This window comes from Erpetoichthys calabaricus, chromosome 14 (genome assembly GCF_900747795.2).
Source record: "Erpetoichthys calabaricus chromosome 14, fErpCal1.3, whole genome shotgun sequence".
Classification (NCBI taxonomy): Eukaryota; Metazoa; Chordata; class Cladistia; order Polypteriformes; family Polypteridae; genus Erpetoichthys; species Erpetoichthys calabaricus.
Genome location: NC_041407.2, coordinates 36,085,556 through 36,099,188, shown reverse-complemented (window position 1 = coordinate 36,099,188; position 13,633 = coordinate 36,085,556). Strand labels below are relative to the sequence as shown.

The following is a 13,633-nucleotide window of genomic DNA, read 5'->3' as shown; positions in this document are numbered from 1 at the left end:
GTCACTTTATTTTGACCATCCACCTTTAGGAATCATCTTACACGTCCACCTGTAGAAATTACTCACACCTCTCTTTTTAAATATCCATACGGCATTTGGCTAAAGTAGGATATGAATGTCAAATAACACCGGTTGGCGATTTGCTGAATAAAAAGGTAATTGACCACGATGTTTAAATTTGCGATTGGCTGATAATAGCCTGATGTATACAAATTTAATATATGATTGGCTGAAGTCGAACATTATATGTCACACTCATTTTACTCCGGTCTGTAGCAACATCTACTTGTCCACTTTGGTTTGCCTGTTACTTTATTTATCCATAATCTGACATCACCTCAAAAGCATTATTGCTGATTTTTCTTGAGCCATTCCACATGCAGTATAGCTTTGGAACACCTTAAGAGAAGGAGAATCTGTAAACATGGGACCACCTGCCAAGTGAAGCTGTCTCCAGGTCTAGCATGTTTATAACCTGGTACATCAATTTCAGGTGCAGTGGTCAAGTTAGGAATTATTTGCACATTTAATAATTAACGTTTTTTTGTAAGAAAAGTGGTACAAAAACTGCCCAAAAACTAACAGATGTAATTAAGTGCAAATGTGCAGTATATCACAGGACAGAGAGCAATAAATGGGATAGTAATTCAACACAATCAAGAGTGACGCTGGTGGTTCTGTATCTTACCTTAACAGGACTGCATATATCTAAGCAATGGAAACTACTGTTAGCATGGTGTAACTTAAAGATTAAACACCAATAAATGCAGTGAGCAATTACAATGAAGCACATTTGGGGCAAAATTATAATTTCAAGTAATTGTTAAGTGCAATAATTCTTGTGGTCATATACAGTTTGCAATAATGTTACAAATTAGACCTGAATAGATTGGAGTGATCATAGAGAGAGCTTTCTTTGTTTATTCTGAAACTGACCATAAACTCTGTTATGAGGAAAAAGTAAGTGCATTCAGCAGAAAAAAAATTAGGTGCAAAAACAAGTTATTGTTTTGAGTTAAAAGAATATTTAGACAAAGGTTTATGTGCTTTCTACTACTACAGAACAAATCCAGACTGTAGGTTCTCATTTACTCATTTACTCTAGTACTACAAACCCTGCAACCCTGCTGAAATATACAGAAATAAAAATAAGATTGTTACAGGATACCATTTGCTTCTATAATCTATTTTGTTTGGTGGCAACAGCTAATTTCCAGGCTTCAACAATGTGAGACAGCAAGATTTGTTCAGGCAAATCCTCAATCTCTGGTGGTGCTTCTTGGTCTTTTCTTTCAACATAGGCAATTAGGGTGTGCTTCAGGCTGCCAGAAGAGACACAAAAAAACAGGCAAAACGTTTTTAGTTGTAAATAATATAACAGTAACAACAGTATAAAATAATAACATACTAACATCTCCATATATATAACATCCAGCGTTTGTCTGTCTGTCTGTCTGTCTGTCTGTCTGTCTGTCTGTCTGTCCGCTTTTCACGAGAGAACTACTTAATGGATTTAGATTGGGTTTTTGTCTATAATCTGTTTGAACATTTCGTTTGATTTTGTGACCTTTCTCATGGCGCTAAGTATCATAGTTCGCTTGTGGTACCAATTTATTTGCGCAAATCTGAGAGAGACACAGCAGGATAGTTTGGGGGGGTTGGTGGGTTTATGGGCGGGTCTCTCCTCACTCATACGCCATCCTCAGGGTGTGCCTTACTTCGGCTTAGCTAGCGAACAAGAGAACTACTTAACAGATTTAGATTGGGTTTTTTGCAAGAATTTGCTTGAACATTCCAGTTGATTTTGTGACTTCTCTCATCGCGCTAAGAATCATAGTTGCAGGAACGATATATTCATGCTAATCTGAGAACAGAGGTTGCCAGCCAAGGGGAGGGGAACGTGTGATATCAGGAGTGGATAGTTGGTCTACCTCTGCGCTTTGGAGTATACCTTGCCTCTGCTTAGCTAGTGATAACTTTTTGTTTATTGAATTTTAAAGTTTGTCCTGTTTCACTACTACACAGGTGGAGCCGTGGGGGACAGCAAGCACAGTATAAAATAATAAAAGTTATGTCTGAAATTTTTTAAATGCCTTTTCATAATTCAAAGTAAAGAACTTTGGACAAGAGTGTATTAATTCATATCTCTATTTTTAAATAAAGATACTGCTAAAAACAAGCAGCCAGCAACCTGGAAAAACATCATTTCACCCAACTAGCACTTACTTCCATATTGGTTTGAAAGTGTCCAAGGCTTGAACGCTTTTTAGGTTTAGCAGCATAAACTCGTTTATTTCCAGAAGAAAGATATCCACATTGCTCTGCATGAGGAAGGCAGTGAGATGACTTTGGTCATTGTCTGAAAGGGGCTGCTTATACTCAGAACTCAGCTCAATGAAAGGGTCCTGATAAAAAAAAATCAAAAAAACATGAAACATATGTTTGTCTTAAAAGGGTTTAAATCCATGTAAAACATAAACACAACGAAAATAACAATGGCAAGTCAAGTCTTGCAATGTCAGGTTGTATTACAAATTAGATTTTCTGAAAAATGGTGAAAGAAGACCATCATTTTTCTAAAAAAGACACTAAGTTATTCAAATAAGGTTTCTTACCAGTTTTAGTTGCAACATCCACTGTGACTTTCTAGTTGTTAAAAGCTGCCATAGTGCTATTATATGTTTTAAGTAACATCTGCTTAATGCCTAAAAAGAAAAAAGTTACATAAGTCATCAATTGTAAGGAACAAGCACTTGTGGGGAGTGGGCATTGGCAGAGAAGTTGTTTTTTTTATTTTACTCATTGTTTGCCAGGACTGTTTAGATTTCTTTTTACTTCTTTTTGCAATAAAAGGTTGAGCACAAAAGAGAGAAATTACTTGTTTATGCATTTCATCCTGTGTAGATATGGGTACATACTAGTAGAATACAGTATATCCTCAGATGATAACCCATAATCTTTGCTAATTTAAGGTCCAATCATCATTAATTACAAGGTCACAGACAATCCATGCTGACAGCAGTTGGGTGGAAGGCAAATCTACCCAAACACACTCATACTGGGCCAGCAAAGTCACCAAGTAATTTAAAACACATATCTTTGGGCATATTAATGTATTAGGGCAGGGGTCTCCAACCTTTTTTCTCCTGAGAGCTACTTTTACAAAAAGAAAATGTCACAGAGCTACTCATGCTTTCTAACGTTTATTCTTATAGTTTATTTCAACCCAAACAATCTGAATAAGCTTGCTTTTCCTGAACATTTACAAAATGTTGGTGTCCACAACTCACATTTTGCATTAAAACATCACAAAAAATATTTAGTTCACCTGCAAGTGCATTTTGTACGTCTGTATACATTTTCTAGTGTATCTCACACTAAGGAATTAATACATGAATGCTGTCAAAACAAAACAATGCAATTACAAATACACAAATATTACTTATTCATTTGTCACTTTGTTACATGTCACTGTTTCACTTTATTCACATGTCCAGTTGCACGTGTGATGTGTTTTTTAGTTAGTCAGATGACTGGCACTGCATGGAGTCAACAAGACAGGTGTATGGTGGAATGTAGCCAGTTAGGTTCACTCTTATGGAGTCATTTAAATCTTCATCCTTCAGTCTTGTTCTGAACTTTGATTTCATGACATTCATGTCGGACTCACAGAGGTATGTAGACCCAAACAAAGCAGACATTTTCAGAGCTGCTTGGTGAAGATTCTTATAGTTATCTGACTCTACTAAGCTCCAGAAATGCTGAGAATGCTGTTGAGACTTTAACTGCACATTATTTTAAAGGTTTACTAATATATAATATATAAAATCCAATGTCTCTCTGTCCGCTTTTCACGAGAGAACCATCTTAATGGATTTAGATTGAGTTTTTTTCTATAATTTGCTTGAACATTCCGGTTGATTTTGCGACTTCTCTCATTTCGCTATGTATCATAGTTCACTTGCAGGACAGATTTATTTGTGCGAATCCAAGAAACATGCAGCGAGTCGAGGGGGAGGGGCCTTCCTCACTCACTCGCCAGCTTCGGGGCATGTTCCTTAACTCTGCTTAGCTAGTGAATGAGAGAACAATTGAATTTAACTTTGAATTCAACTTTGTTTGATATTTAAAATAAAGTGTTACTTAGGTCTTGATGAGTTTGAGTCCGGATATTCTCTTAAGTGTATGTCACATTGAAAAGGCAGATTGCAATTCAGATTGTGGATTGTGATTTTGTATTAAAAGGATCGTGATATGATTTTTTGGAAAGATCGCCCACCCCTAATTTGACTAATCAAGTTTTCAAATTTATGCAGGGTTCATTAACCCTTTGGCGAGCTACTTGAAAAGGGGTTGCGAGCTAACGGTAGCTCACGAGCAACGTGTTGGAGACCCCTGTATTAGGGTACGCAAATTTATTCTAAGAAAATATGTCATAATTTAATATTTCCTGAGTAATAAGTTTCATCAATAATGTGCAAATGCAGTATAAGTTGAAGGTTTGGTTCTTTAGAAGAACTCCTAGGCTTATCCACCCATTCTCCAGAGGGCACCACACTCATATGCAGTGAGAGGTACAAAATTGCCTGTGACTTTTGGTACTTTAAGGGGGTACAGGGCAGAGAGAAGGTCATAGAAGGTCCTGAGCATGCATAGGCTTGCTATAGTAACAAACGTGATCAAGTTAGTGCAATAAGAAAGATACCATATGGGGTATACATGTCTTGTGGGTGTGAGGTGCCTGAGAACAGCTTCAAACAGGGACACCATTAAATAATAAAAACAACTGTGCCCTGGGTGAAAATATGTTCTTCCAAGGGTGTTATGGGACTAATAACACAGCACAGGACAAGGTTACCCAAATGCCTAATAAAATGAAGGTATTACACTTTAAGACCTACCAGTTATGCAAGGAGAAAGCAGAATCAGAAACCTATGGTAGGAGCTCTAGCTACAAGTCCCTGGAGCAAACACAGGGCTATCCCATTAAGGCTGAGCTGATGGTTGATGATAAGATTGGCAAAGCACATTGTCAATTTAAACAAACATTGTCAACTGGCTCCAAACATTTGCCAAAATTTCCTCAAAACACCAAACTGCAGCCATTACTTTTTTCAAATTTTGTGCACCTTGCAAAAAAGCTTCCAGGCACTTATTTTTGCAGCAGACACCACATGAGATTGCAGAATTTGGCTAACTTAGAACTAGTATGCTGGAGCTGAGGAAAAGCAGCCTGATCAGTGTATCATCCACAAAGTTTGAGTAGGAAAAGCACAAGTTTATTTTAGCACCGCTCAGCAGTGGTGCTCACAGATTCTGTGTACCCATGGTTTCTCACTCTTTTCATCGTACTTTTAGGTAACTCACTATCCTTAAAATGACCACTTACTGTGGCCACACAAATTGGAATTTTATTAAGACTTTGGTTGGTTTGCTCCTTTTAAAGGGTACCCTGAAGCCGCTTATTTGCATGATGGAATGACAACTCATACAAAGGGTGACTGAATCCTTAGGCTAATGCAACGTCTAAGCAACGTTACAATACTTTTCATTCACCATCCGTTTTCCTAACCTGCCTATCCTGGGCAGGGTTGAGGAGCACCTGGAGCCCATCCTTGTGGGGCATTATATTGCATAACCTATGCATTGAGATTTGGGTGCCAGATAAGGAAAAGTGGTGGTGTGGTGGTGGTTGTTTGGTCTTGCAGGCACTGCTTGAAGTAGCCTGGAACCAGCACTGTGTGATGTTTCATGGGATTCCTTCTTCTCTTCAGTATTGTACTGTATATTAATATAGAAGCATTCCAATCTCCATGGTGGAGTACACTGCCCTGTCGTGTAAAACTAGGAGGAACAATATGCTGACTAAACAGCGCACTGCCAGTAAATTGGTTCCACTTTAAGCACCAATTGTGGGAAAATAGGAATGTATTCGCACTGTTTGCAGAAGTTAATAAATCTGAAAAAAAAAAAACATTTACTCTACATAATAAAGAAATGGCAAAAATTTTTTAAAGCCATTGCCACTATCCTTCTGCATGCACATTGTACATTGCAAGCTTGCAATATCAATATGGCATTGTGATTTGTAATAATTTTAAATGAACTTGGAACAAATCACATTTGAATTATCATAATAATATTACTGAAAACCACTACATATGCTAAGTTGTAGTAATCTTTGAGACAAGAAAACTAACTCCTGTGTCCTGAGCTAAAACGCATGCATACCATTCCCCCACCACCCAGTGTAGATGATTTCCATGGTACATGGGTAGAGCAGCTAATTATTCACATCCACAAGCATCTCTCTAAACCCAATGACAAAAAAGTGATGACATTGAACATTGTTGATGTTTTGAAACGACAATGTGATCTTTTAAGACATTGCACAACCCTATGGATCACCACAGTGATTCCAGGGCTGGATTAAAAGTGACCTTAGGATGAGGTCTAAAGCCACCTAAGGGTTAGAAACCATAATGAACTTGGAGTTAGGAGGACAGAAGATGGTAAGAACTTGATTTGCAGGGGAAGGAGAGGCCAGAGATTGGCAGGAAGTGGTATGGGTTGTGAAAATTGGAAGTACTTAGTAGAGTATTGGTGTGAGAAGTGGATAAAGCCAGCCCACATAAAAGGCAGAGAGACTCTCCTAGGACAGGAAGGCCTAGAAAGGCACTAGGGTTTGTTATTTTCTATTGTTGACTTTGTACTTTTGTAATCATTACTTCTTTTACTGCCTTTTTTAACATAACTTCGGACCCCTTGTGTGCATTATGGGTTCAGGAATGGCTCATGAGTGACCCTGTAATTTTCACACTGCAAGTCTAAATGTTACACAATAAGACCATGGTAGAAAAGGGCAGTCGTTACAACCCAATTATGAAGATTACAGAGTTTTGTAAGAATTAGTTATAAATCTCCTGTTGTGTTTGACACTAGAGCTTATACTGCACATTGTTTATATTTTTAATGATTAATATAGTTACATTTCTCTCTCATTCTCTATCTCATTTTTAAAAAATGGAGCTCATCAGGTAATGCTGAAAAAATTGTATTTTGCCATCTATTACATCCTATTTAAAACTTGATCAAACACTTAAAAATATTTACAGATAGTAAAAGAAAGGATGGTAATAATGTGATGTACAAATTTACAGTACTAAATTAACTTCAATTGATCTGGATTTATGATCAATTAAAAAACTCAGGTTTTAAAAAATGTAAATACAGGGGGTCCTCGGGTTACGACACAGTTCCATTCCTACAACAGTGATGTAACCCGAATTTTGGTGTAAGTCGAAACACACCCTTGCCTAAGTTACTTACCTATCCTAACACATTTGCAAAATCATAACCTAGAACATAAAAACACAACTAAGCCACAGAAAAAGGAAAAGGACATATACTGTACTGTACACTGTAATGTAGTAACAGAAAAAATGACAAAAAATGAGTGTAAGAAAAATTCCTTACCTTTATTCCTTCTGATCTCTTTATAATGTCTAATTTCACTTCCATTATGATGGCTTTACTCTTCTTTGAACCACTACCATCTGAAGACTCTGACTTTCGTTTAGGAGCCATGATAAGGGCCAAAAAGTCGGCAAACAAAGCAACACAAATGGAACACTTGTGCTGCACACAACCAAACTAGTTTGCCAATTCCCTCACTCAAATGCCGTGTACTTCTGCCGCACACAACCAAACTAGTTTGCCAACTCCCTAACTCATATGCTGCATTACTGCGTATTCTTCCACTGCACACAACCAAACTAATTCGCCCAAGTAGTCTGTAAGTACGACACTAACGGTGTAAGCCGAAACACTCACGTCTCAATTTTTTTAAGTTTTTATGGGAGTGAGCGTTGTTGAAACGTCATATGTCAAGATGTCGTAACCTGAGGACCCCCTGTATAGACAAAACATTGACACTGTCAGGATTCTATCTAGCATACAGCACAGAAGGGAAGACAAGGTTCTTTGTTGTAATACAAAGAAATGTAATTATTTCCATTACATGACTGCAGCTTTAACATTTCAACCAGTTGCATTTGCCAGGTGCTAATCTTCTATTTATAAAGGACTGCAATTGTACATTTGCAGTGATGACTTTGCTTTCATGGTTCATAATGCTGAGGTGCTGAAGCAGACTGTAATCACAAATTATGACTGCAGCTTTACCCAGTTATTCACATGGAACTAACCTCTTTTATTCTGATTAAAATATTTAAACTGGTCTTTATAAGTCACTTCAAAACTAATTAAAAAGAGATTTGGAAAAGATTGACAGAAAAAGCTAATGGAAAAAAAAATCTTTCAGTCTTGCTTTCCTGGACACTTAAAACATACTGTATTAATAATTGACAGCCTGGGTTTATACAGTATGACGTCTGAGGAACTGCATGTATATTCTAAAAATCAGATTTACAAAACATATTGTGAATATACTGGTGTTTAATCCTTACCTTTAGAATACAGGCGGCTATCTGATCTCTCATTTGCAGGATGTCTTCAATGTACCTCACCAGTGGCATATCTGGCTCGCCACCAGTCATAGCCAAGAATCCCAGCGCCACTTCAACAACTGATAGTGCATCACAAACATCATTGTATGACTGAAACTCTCCACTTAGAGTAGTAATGATCAAATTTGGAAGGGAAGTCTAAATAAAGGCAACAACAAAAAAAAAGTGAAATCAAAGTAAAATGTTAGGTTAAATTTGTAATATTCTAGCTAGAGTGGCTATTCACAATTTTTGCTAATGTGTTGTAAGAAGGACGCTATATAGTGCCAGACCTGACACAGATTGAACACGGGAGGCATTTGTAAAATGAAACAATTATTTACTTTTCTTCAGCTGGAGGGCACATCTTCCCCGTAATCCCTCCAGCCACAACACAGTCCCAAGCACAGTATACAGTTAACACCAAACACTCCTCTCTCTGGCACCATCACTCCTCCCTGGCAACCTCGTCCTCTTCCTCCCAATTCTGGCTCCTGAGTGGTGGTCGCTGGTTCCCTTTTATTGGGTACCTGGAAGTGCTCCAGGTGCTTGATTGGCAACATCCGGCTGTACTTCTGGGAAAGGCGAAACCAGTGCCCAAAAGGGGCCAGCAGCTCCTGCTGCAGCACCCCCTGGCGGCGCCTGCACAACTCCACAGAGCTGCACAGAACTCCAACCCCCATGAAGCCCTGGGGGAGTCAGAGGCACCGCTGCAACCCAGGGAGGCTGCCATCTAGCGTCCAGGGGGAGATACTGGGCTTCCCACCCTTGACCCCCTGGCAGATATGGTGAAGGAGCATCCCAGCCAGGCATGGACCTCGGCCATCTGTCACAGTGTGTAGATATAAGAAATCTGACATGCAGGTGAGGGTGTGTTTCTTTGAAGACTTGAGAAAAAATCTTTTGGTACAGTATGCTGGTTTTCTTTCAAATAATAACCAGAAAAATGCTAAAACAAAGATTTCTGCTCTGAAACAACTTTTGTCTCTTTTAAGTACAGTATTAATAAGTACTCACAGGGTGAATGCACTAAGTAAAAAAAAGGTTTTAGTCAGTTTTCATAGCATTTGGCCCATCTCATTTCAGTGTATGGGCATGTGGTCTTCACAGTGCTCAAATAACATTATGGATTAAATGGATTTAGGAGAAAAGTAACAGTAGTTTAAAGAGGGAAACTTCAACAATTCTGAATTAATTTTTTCCAGTGGAATAGCATTTAGGGAAACTATGGAAACAAAAATGATGTATTTTGTTTACAGGGAGACAGGTGAATAGATGTTTACCTAAAAGAAAGAAACTAACAGAACAGTTATTTGATACATTCTAAATGGATTTCATTAAACATTTATAGAGTAGGGAGAATTAAAAAAAAACTGAAGATGCAAAGAAGTGGGGCTAGCTGGAGTCATGCAACTAACCCTGAAGGAAACTAAAGTTCTTGGAGTTGAATAGTTGATAGAATTATGTAACTTCATTGTGAGATAAGGAAGGTATCAAAAAATGAAAATAGCAATGTGCTTGTTCTAAACTACAAAGGAAAGGATAGTAAACTGAGGTGCGGCTGTTAGCCACATGATCACATTTGGAATGCTGGCGGTAAAGGTGAATGAAAGCATACTATAGAAGGAAACTGGGGAGATCAGGAAAGCTAAAAAATAATGAAACACAGTGTATGTAATTACATGTTTCAAGGGGGATGCTCCAGTGCACCCAGTTTTGAGATGCAAAGGTATGAAACATAGTGTAGAGCCTATGGGTACAGTGTTATATTTGAGAAGTATGTGAAAGGGATGCTGGAAACTAATGTAGTAAATACTGTACATTTAGAGAATAGTCATAAACACCTTTTGCTTGGTCATATGAAACAAGATATTTCATGTGTCTCAGTAAACATAATCAACTGAAACAGCAGTTTATTCAATTATTGTTGCAGCAAAACAAAAGTACTAATTGTGGAATTCTACCATGGGAAGACATTAATAGCTTTAATTCCACATGCAAGACCATATAACATATTGATATGCAAGACAGGCCAAAAAAGTGATGGTGTCTTATTATAGATTATGTTCACAGGACATCAAATATGACAATGTCTGCTCTTTAACAGCTATAAACGTGGAGTTAATACAATGATTCTTAAAGAATCTAATGTTTATTTTGTCCTCATCACTGGCATTGTAAAGAAAGGAGTGATGTGTAAATGAAGTTGGTAGAAGCAAACAGGATTGATATGAGCATGATCAATTGAGGACTTACTGAGGGAGTGCAAGATGAGTGAGTTGAGTGTTGATTTTGGCATGTGGAGGATGACTGTGTGAAGAGTTAAACTTTGATTAATGGAGGAAGAGAGGTCCAAGGCAAAGGCGGCATACTTTTGGTTATCAATGACCTAAAAAGAAAGAATGGATTTTTGCCATATTCCATACTTCACTATGCAAGTAAAATAAACCCTTACCTGAGGGAGCTTGCGTTTTATATCTTTGAATATATTTTCATATTTTTTGTCATATCTGTTGGCCAATGTAGGTATTCCCTATAATTAGACAAAAAACAGAGTACACTAGATATATCCAAAAATTTAAGACAAAGGATGCAAAAAAACTGCAAGATGTGAGACTCTAAATTCCTAGTATTTTCCTTTAATATCTATGTTTTATGTTGTTGACTCAATGCCTAGAGTGGGGAACAGAAAGCTACAATTTAAAGGACTTTTCTGAATCAACACAAGTTAACCATAAACACATAATCACATAGCCAGAAAACTCACTGCCTCTAGAGCAGATTGTAAGAATACAATTCAGACAACATAATAAACTTTATTATTAATTAATTTAAACACAAAATAAGTACTTACAGTTAGGGTAATGAAAGGTTTACCCATGAGAAACCTATGCATCAAATGCTGTTCAATCTTTGGCAAATCATATTCTGGCAGAGTTTCCTTTCCACTTTCCATAGTGTATTGACAGTTTGATAAAATCAGAGGGATCAAATCTCTTTCTACCTCATATCTAATCACATGAATGTCATTCACATCAAATGGATTTACAGAGTATCTGTCAGATATATTTGAAATGTAAATTAGTTCTTTACAGGCGGGTCATTTATGCAAGCTGTTTTAGTCATTAGATTAGAGTAGATATACTTTATTAATCCACAAGAGGAAATTCAAATGCATACCGCAGCAAAAACATAAAACACACAGATACAGACTCAAACAACAATATCAGACAATTGAATTAAAACATGATACAATAAATTTTATGCTAAAATAACTGTAGTAAATTGAAGTCTGTACTATCTTCCTATGCCTTCTGGCTAGAGACAGGGAGGGAGTGTCGGGAGAAAATGTTGACCTTCTTAATGGCAGAAGGCAGTAAAAATCCCAAGGCACTTCCTCACAGAGGTATGAACCTGTGGCTGAAAGTACTCCAAATCAGCACCCCATGAAGTGGATGAGAGAAAATCATTTATGATGGCAACCAATTTTGCCACCATTCTCTTTTCCTCAAAAACCTTTAAAGTGTACAGAGTCAGTCATTTGATGGAGCTGCCTTTACTGATAAGTTTGTTTGGGTGTTTTGCATCACCTAAACTCAAGTTGTTTATGCTGAAAAGGCACAGTAAATATTACAAGCAGTCAAAGATATGCTGGCTCATTTTTGACTAAATCCACTTTAAAACATAAGGATAAGTATAATATAAATTTCCCACTAATAACAGGTGCCAAAATGTGACTGGTCTGTTATTTCTAGTTTTTTCTATTACAAACAGAAACTATAAAGCAGGTATTACTTGTATATTGATTACATCAAATCTAAGCTATAGATAGTGTGTACTTATCCACAAAGTAGAACTTGTCATATTGCAAATTGCTCTTTTTCTGGTTTTTATACTCTTGTTTGAAGTTTTGCTCAAGATGCCCAGTTTTAACAAATATATGTTGCAGTTAGTTATGGATTGAAGTTCCCAAATCATATAATTCACTGTCAGTAAAATATGCCTGTACTTCATATTTGGCCAAATACATTTGTTATTAAATTTTGAATAAAATTAAATCCAACCAACTAAGCAATTATTCAAAAACAGTACTAGCTGAAGAATAATGCTTCATGTAGGGATGTGTCATCTGCATGACAACAGGTGATAAAATTAACCAGTGAACATAATGTCACCACAGCCTTTGTGACACTGCCACATTGGCATGGGTGTTACATATGGAACATAAACCAACCTTATTGAAATATTCATGGTTGGTTCCAGAAACACGCTTCTTACCCTGGCTCAACCTGTTTTTTTGGCACAAATGGTAAACTGGAATGAGAAAAGATTCAGGCACAACTACCAAGTGTTTAGCAATACTAACTTTTGTGTTTCTCCAATGAACTTTTCTACACTGTAGACCTGATCATTGTGAACAGCAATGAGGTAGCTCACTAAGGCTGTGGAGCACAGACCCTGGCCTTGACGCTTTGGCAGCAGCACCTGAAAATCACTTTCCAAGTTTAAGTCTTCATTACAGTATTCTTCTGGGATTTTAATTTCACCTATAGAAAAAATAGGGAGATTATTGAAGATTAAAGGAAAAACAAATATGCTAGTATACAATCTAATTTCCAATAAGGTTGGGATATTTTGTAAAATGTACAGTAAATAAAAATAAAATACAATGGTTTGCAAATCATTTAAATCCATATTTAATTGAAAGTAGAGCAAAGACAACATATCAAATGTTGAAACTGAGAAACTTTACTGTTTTCAATTTACAACGTTCACTCCCACAAAAACTTAAAAAAATTGAGACGTGAGAAGAAATAAAGATAAGGATTTTTTTTACACTTATTTTTTCTGTTACTACAGTACAGTGTATAGTACAGTATATTTATGTCTCTTTCCTTTTTCTGTAGCTTAGTTGTGTTTTTATGTTCTAGATTATGATTTTGCAAATGTGTTAGGATAGGTAAGTAACTGTTTTGACTTACACCAAAATTTGGGTTACATCACTGTTGTAGGAACGGAACTGTGTCGTAACCAAACATAATCTAGAAATACTGCTGACTTCTCTGGGCCTGAGCCCATTTAAGAAGGTCTGAGGTGAAGTGGAAAACTGTCCTGTGGTCCAACTA

The 13,633-nt window shown here is 37.0% G+C and overlaps 1 protein-coding gene across 1 annotated transcript in view; it reads right to left on the bottom strand.

Annotated features, from left to right (window-relative positions):
• Positions 1-479: 479 nt before the first annotated feature.
• The window catches only part of LOC114664444 (E3 ubiquitin-protein ligase rnf213-alpha-like), a 282,755-nt gene continuing 269,601 nt past the window's right edge, over positions 480-13,633 (bottom strand). Inside the window, exons 47-53 of the mRNA XM_051918957.1 lie at positions 12,874-13,054; positions 11,362-11,563; positions 10,963-11,040; positions 8,469-8,666; positions 2,616-2,705; positions 2,227-2,405; positions 480-1,322 (exon numbers count right to left, since the gene is read on the bottom strand). Of these exons, the coding sequence (XP_051774917.1) occupies positions 1,178-1,322; positions 2,227-2,405; positions 2,616-2,705; positions 8,469-8,666; positions 10,963-11,040; positions 11,362-11,563; positions 12,874-13,054 (1,073 nt within the window). The 3' untranslated portion in view covers positions 480-1,177. The remainder of the gene's footprint in view (positions 1,323-2,226; positions 2,406-2,615; positions 2,706-8,468; positions 8,667-10,962; positions 11,041-11,361; positions 11,564-12,873; positions 13,055-13,633) is intronic.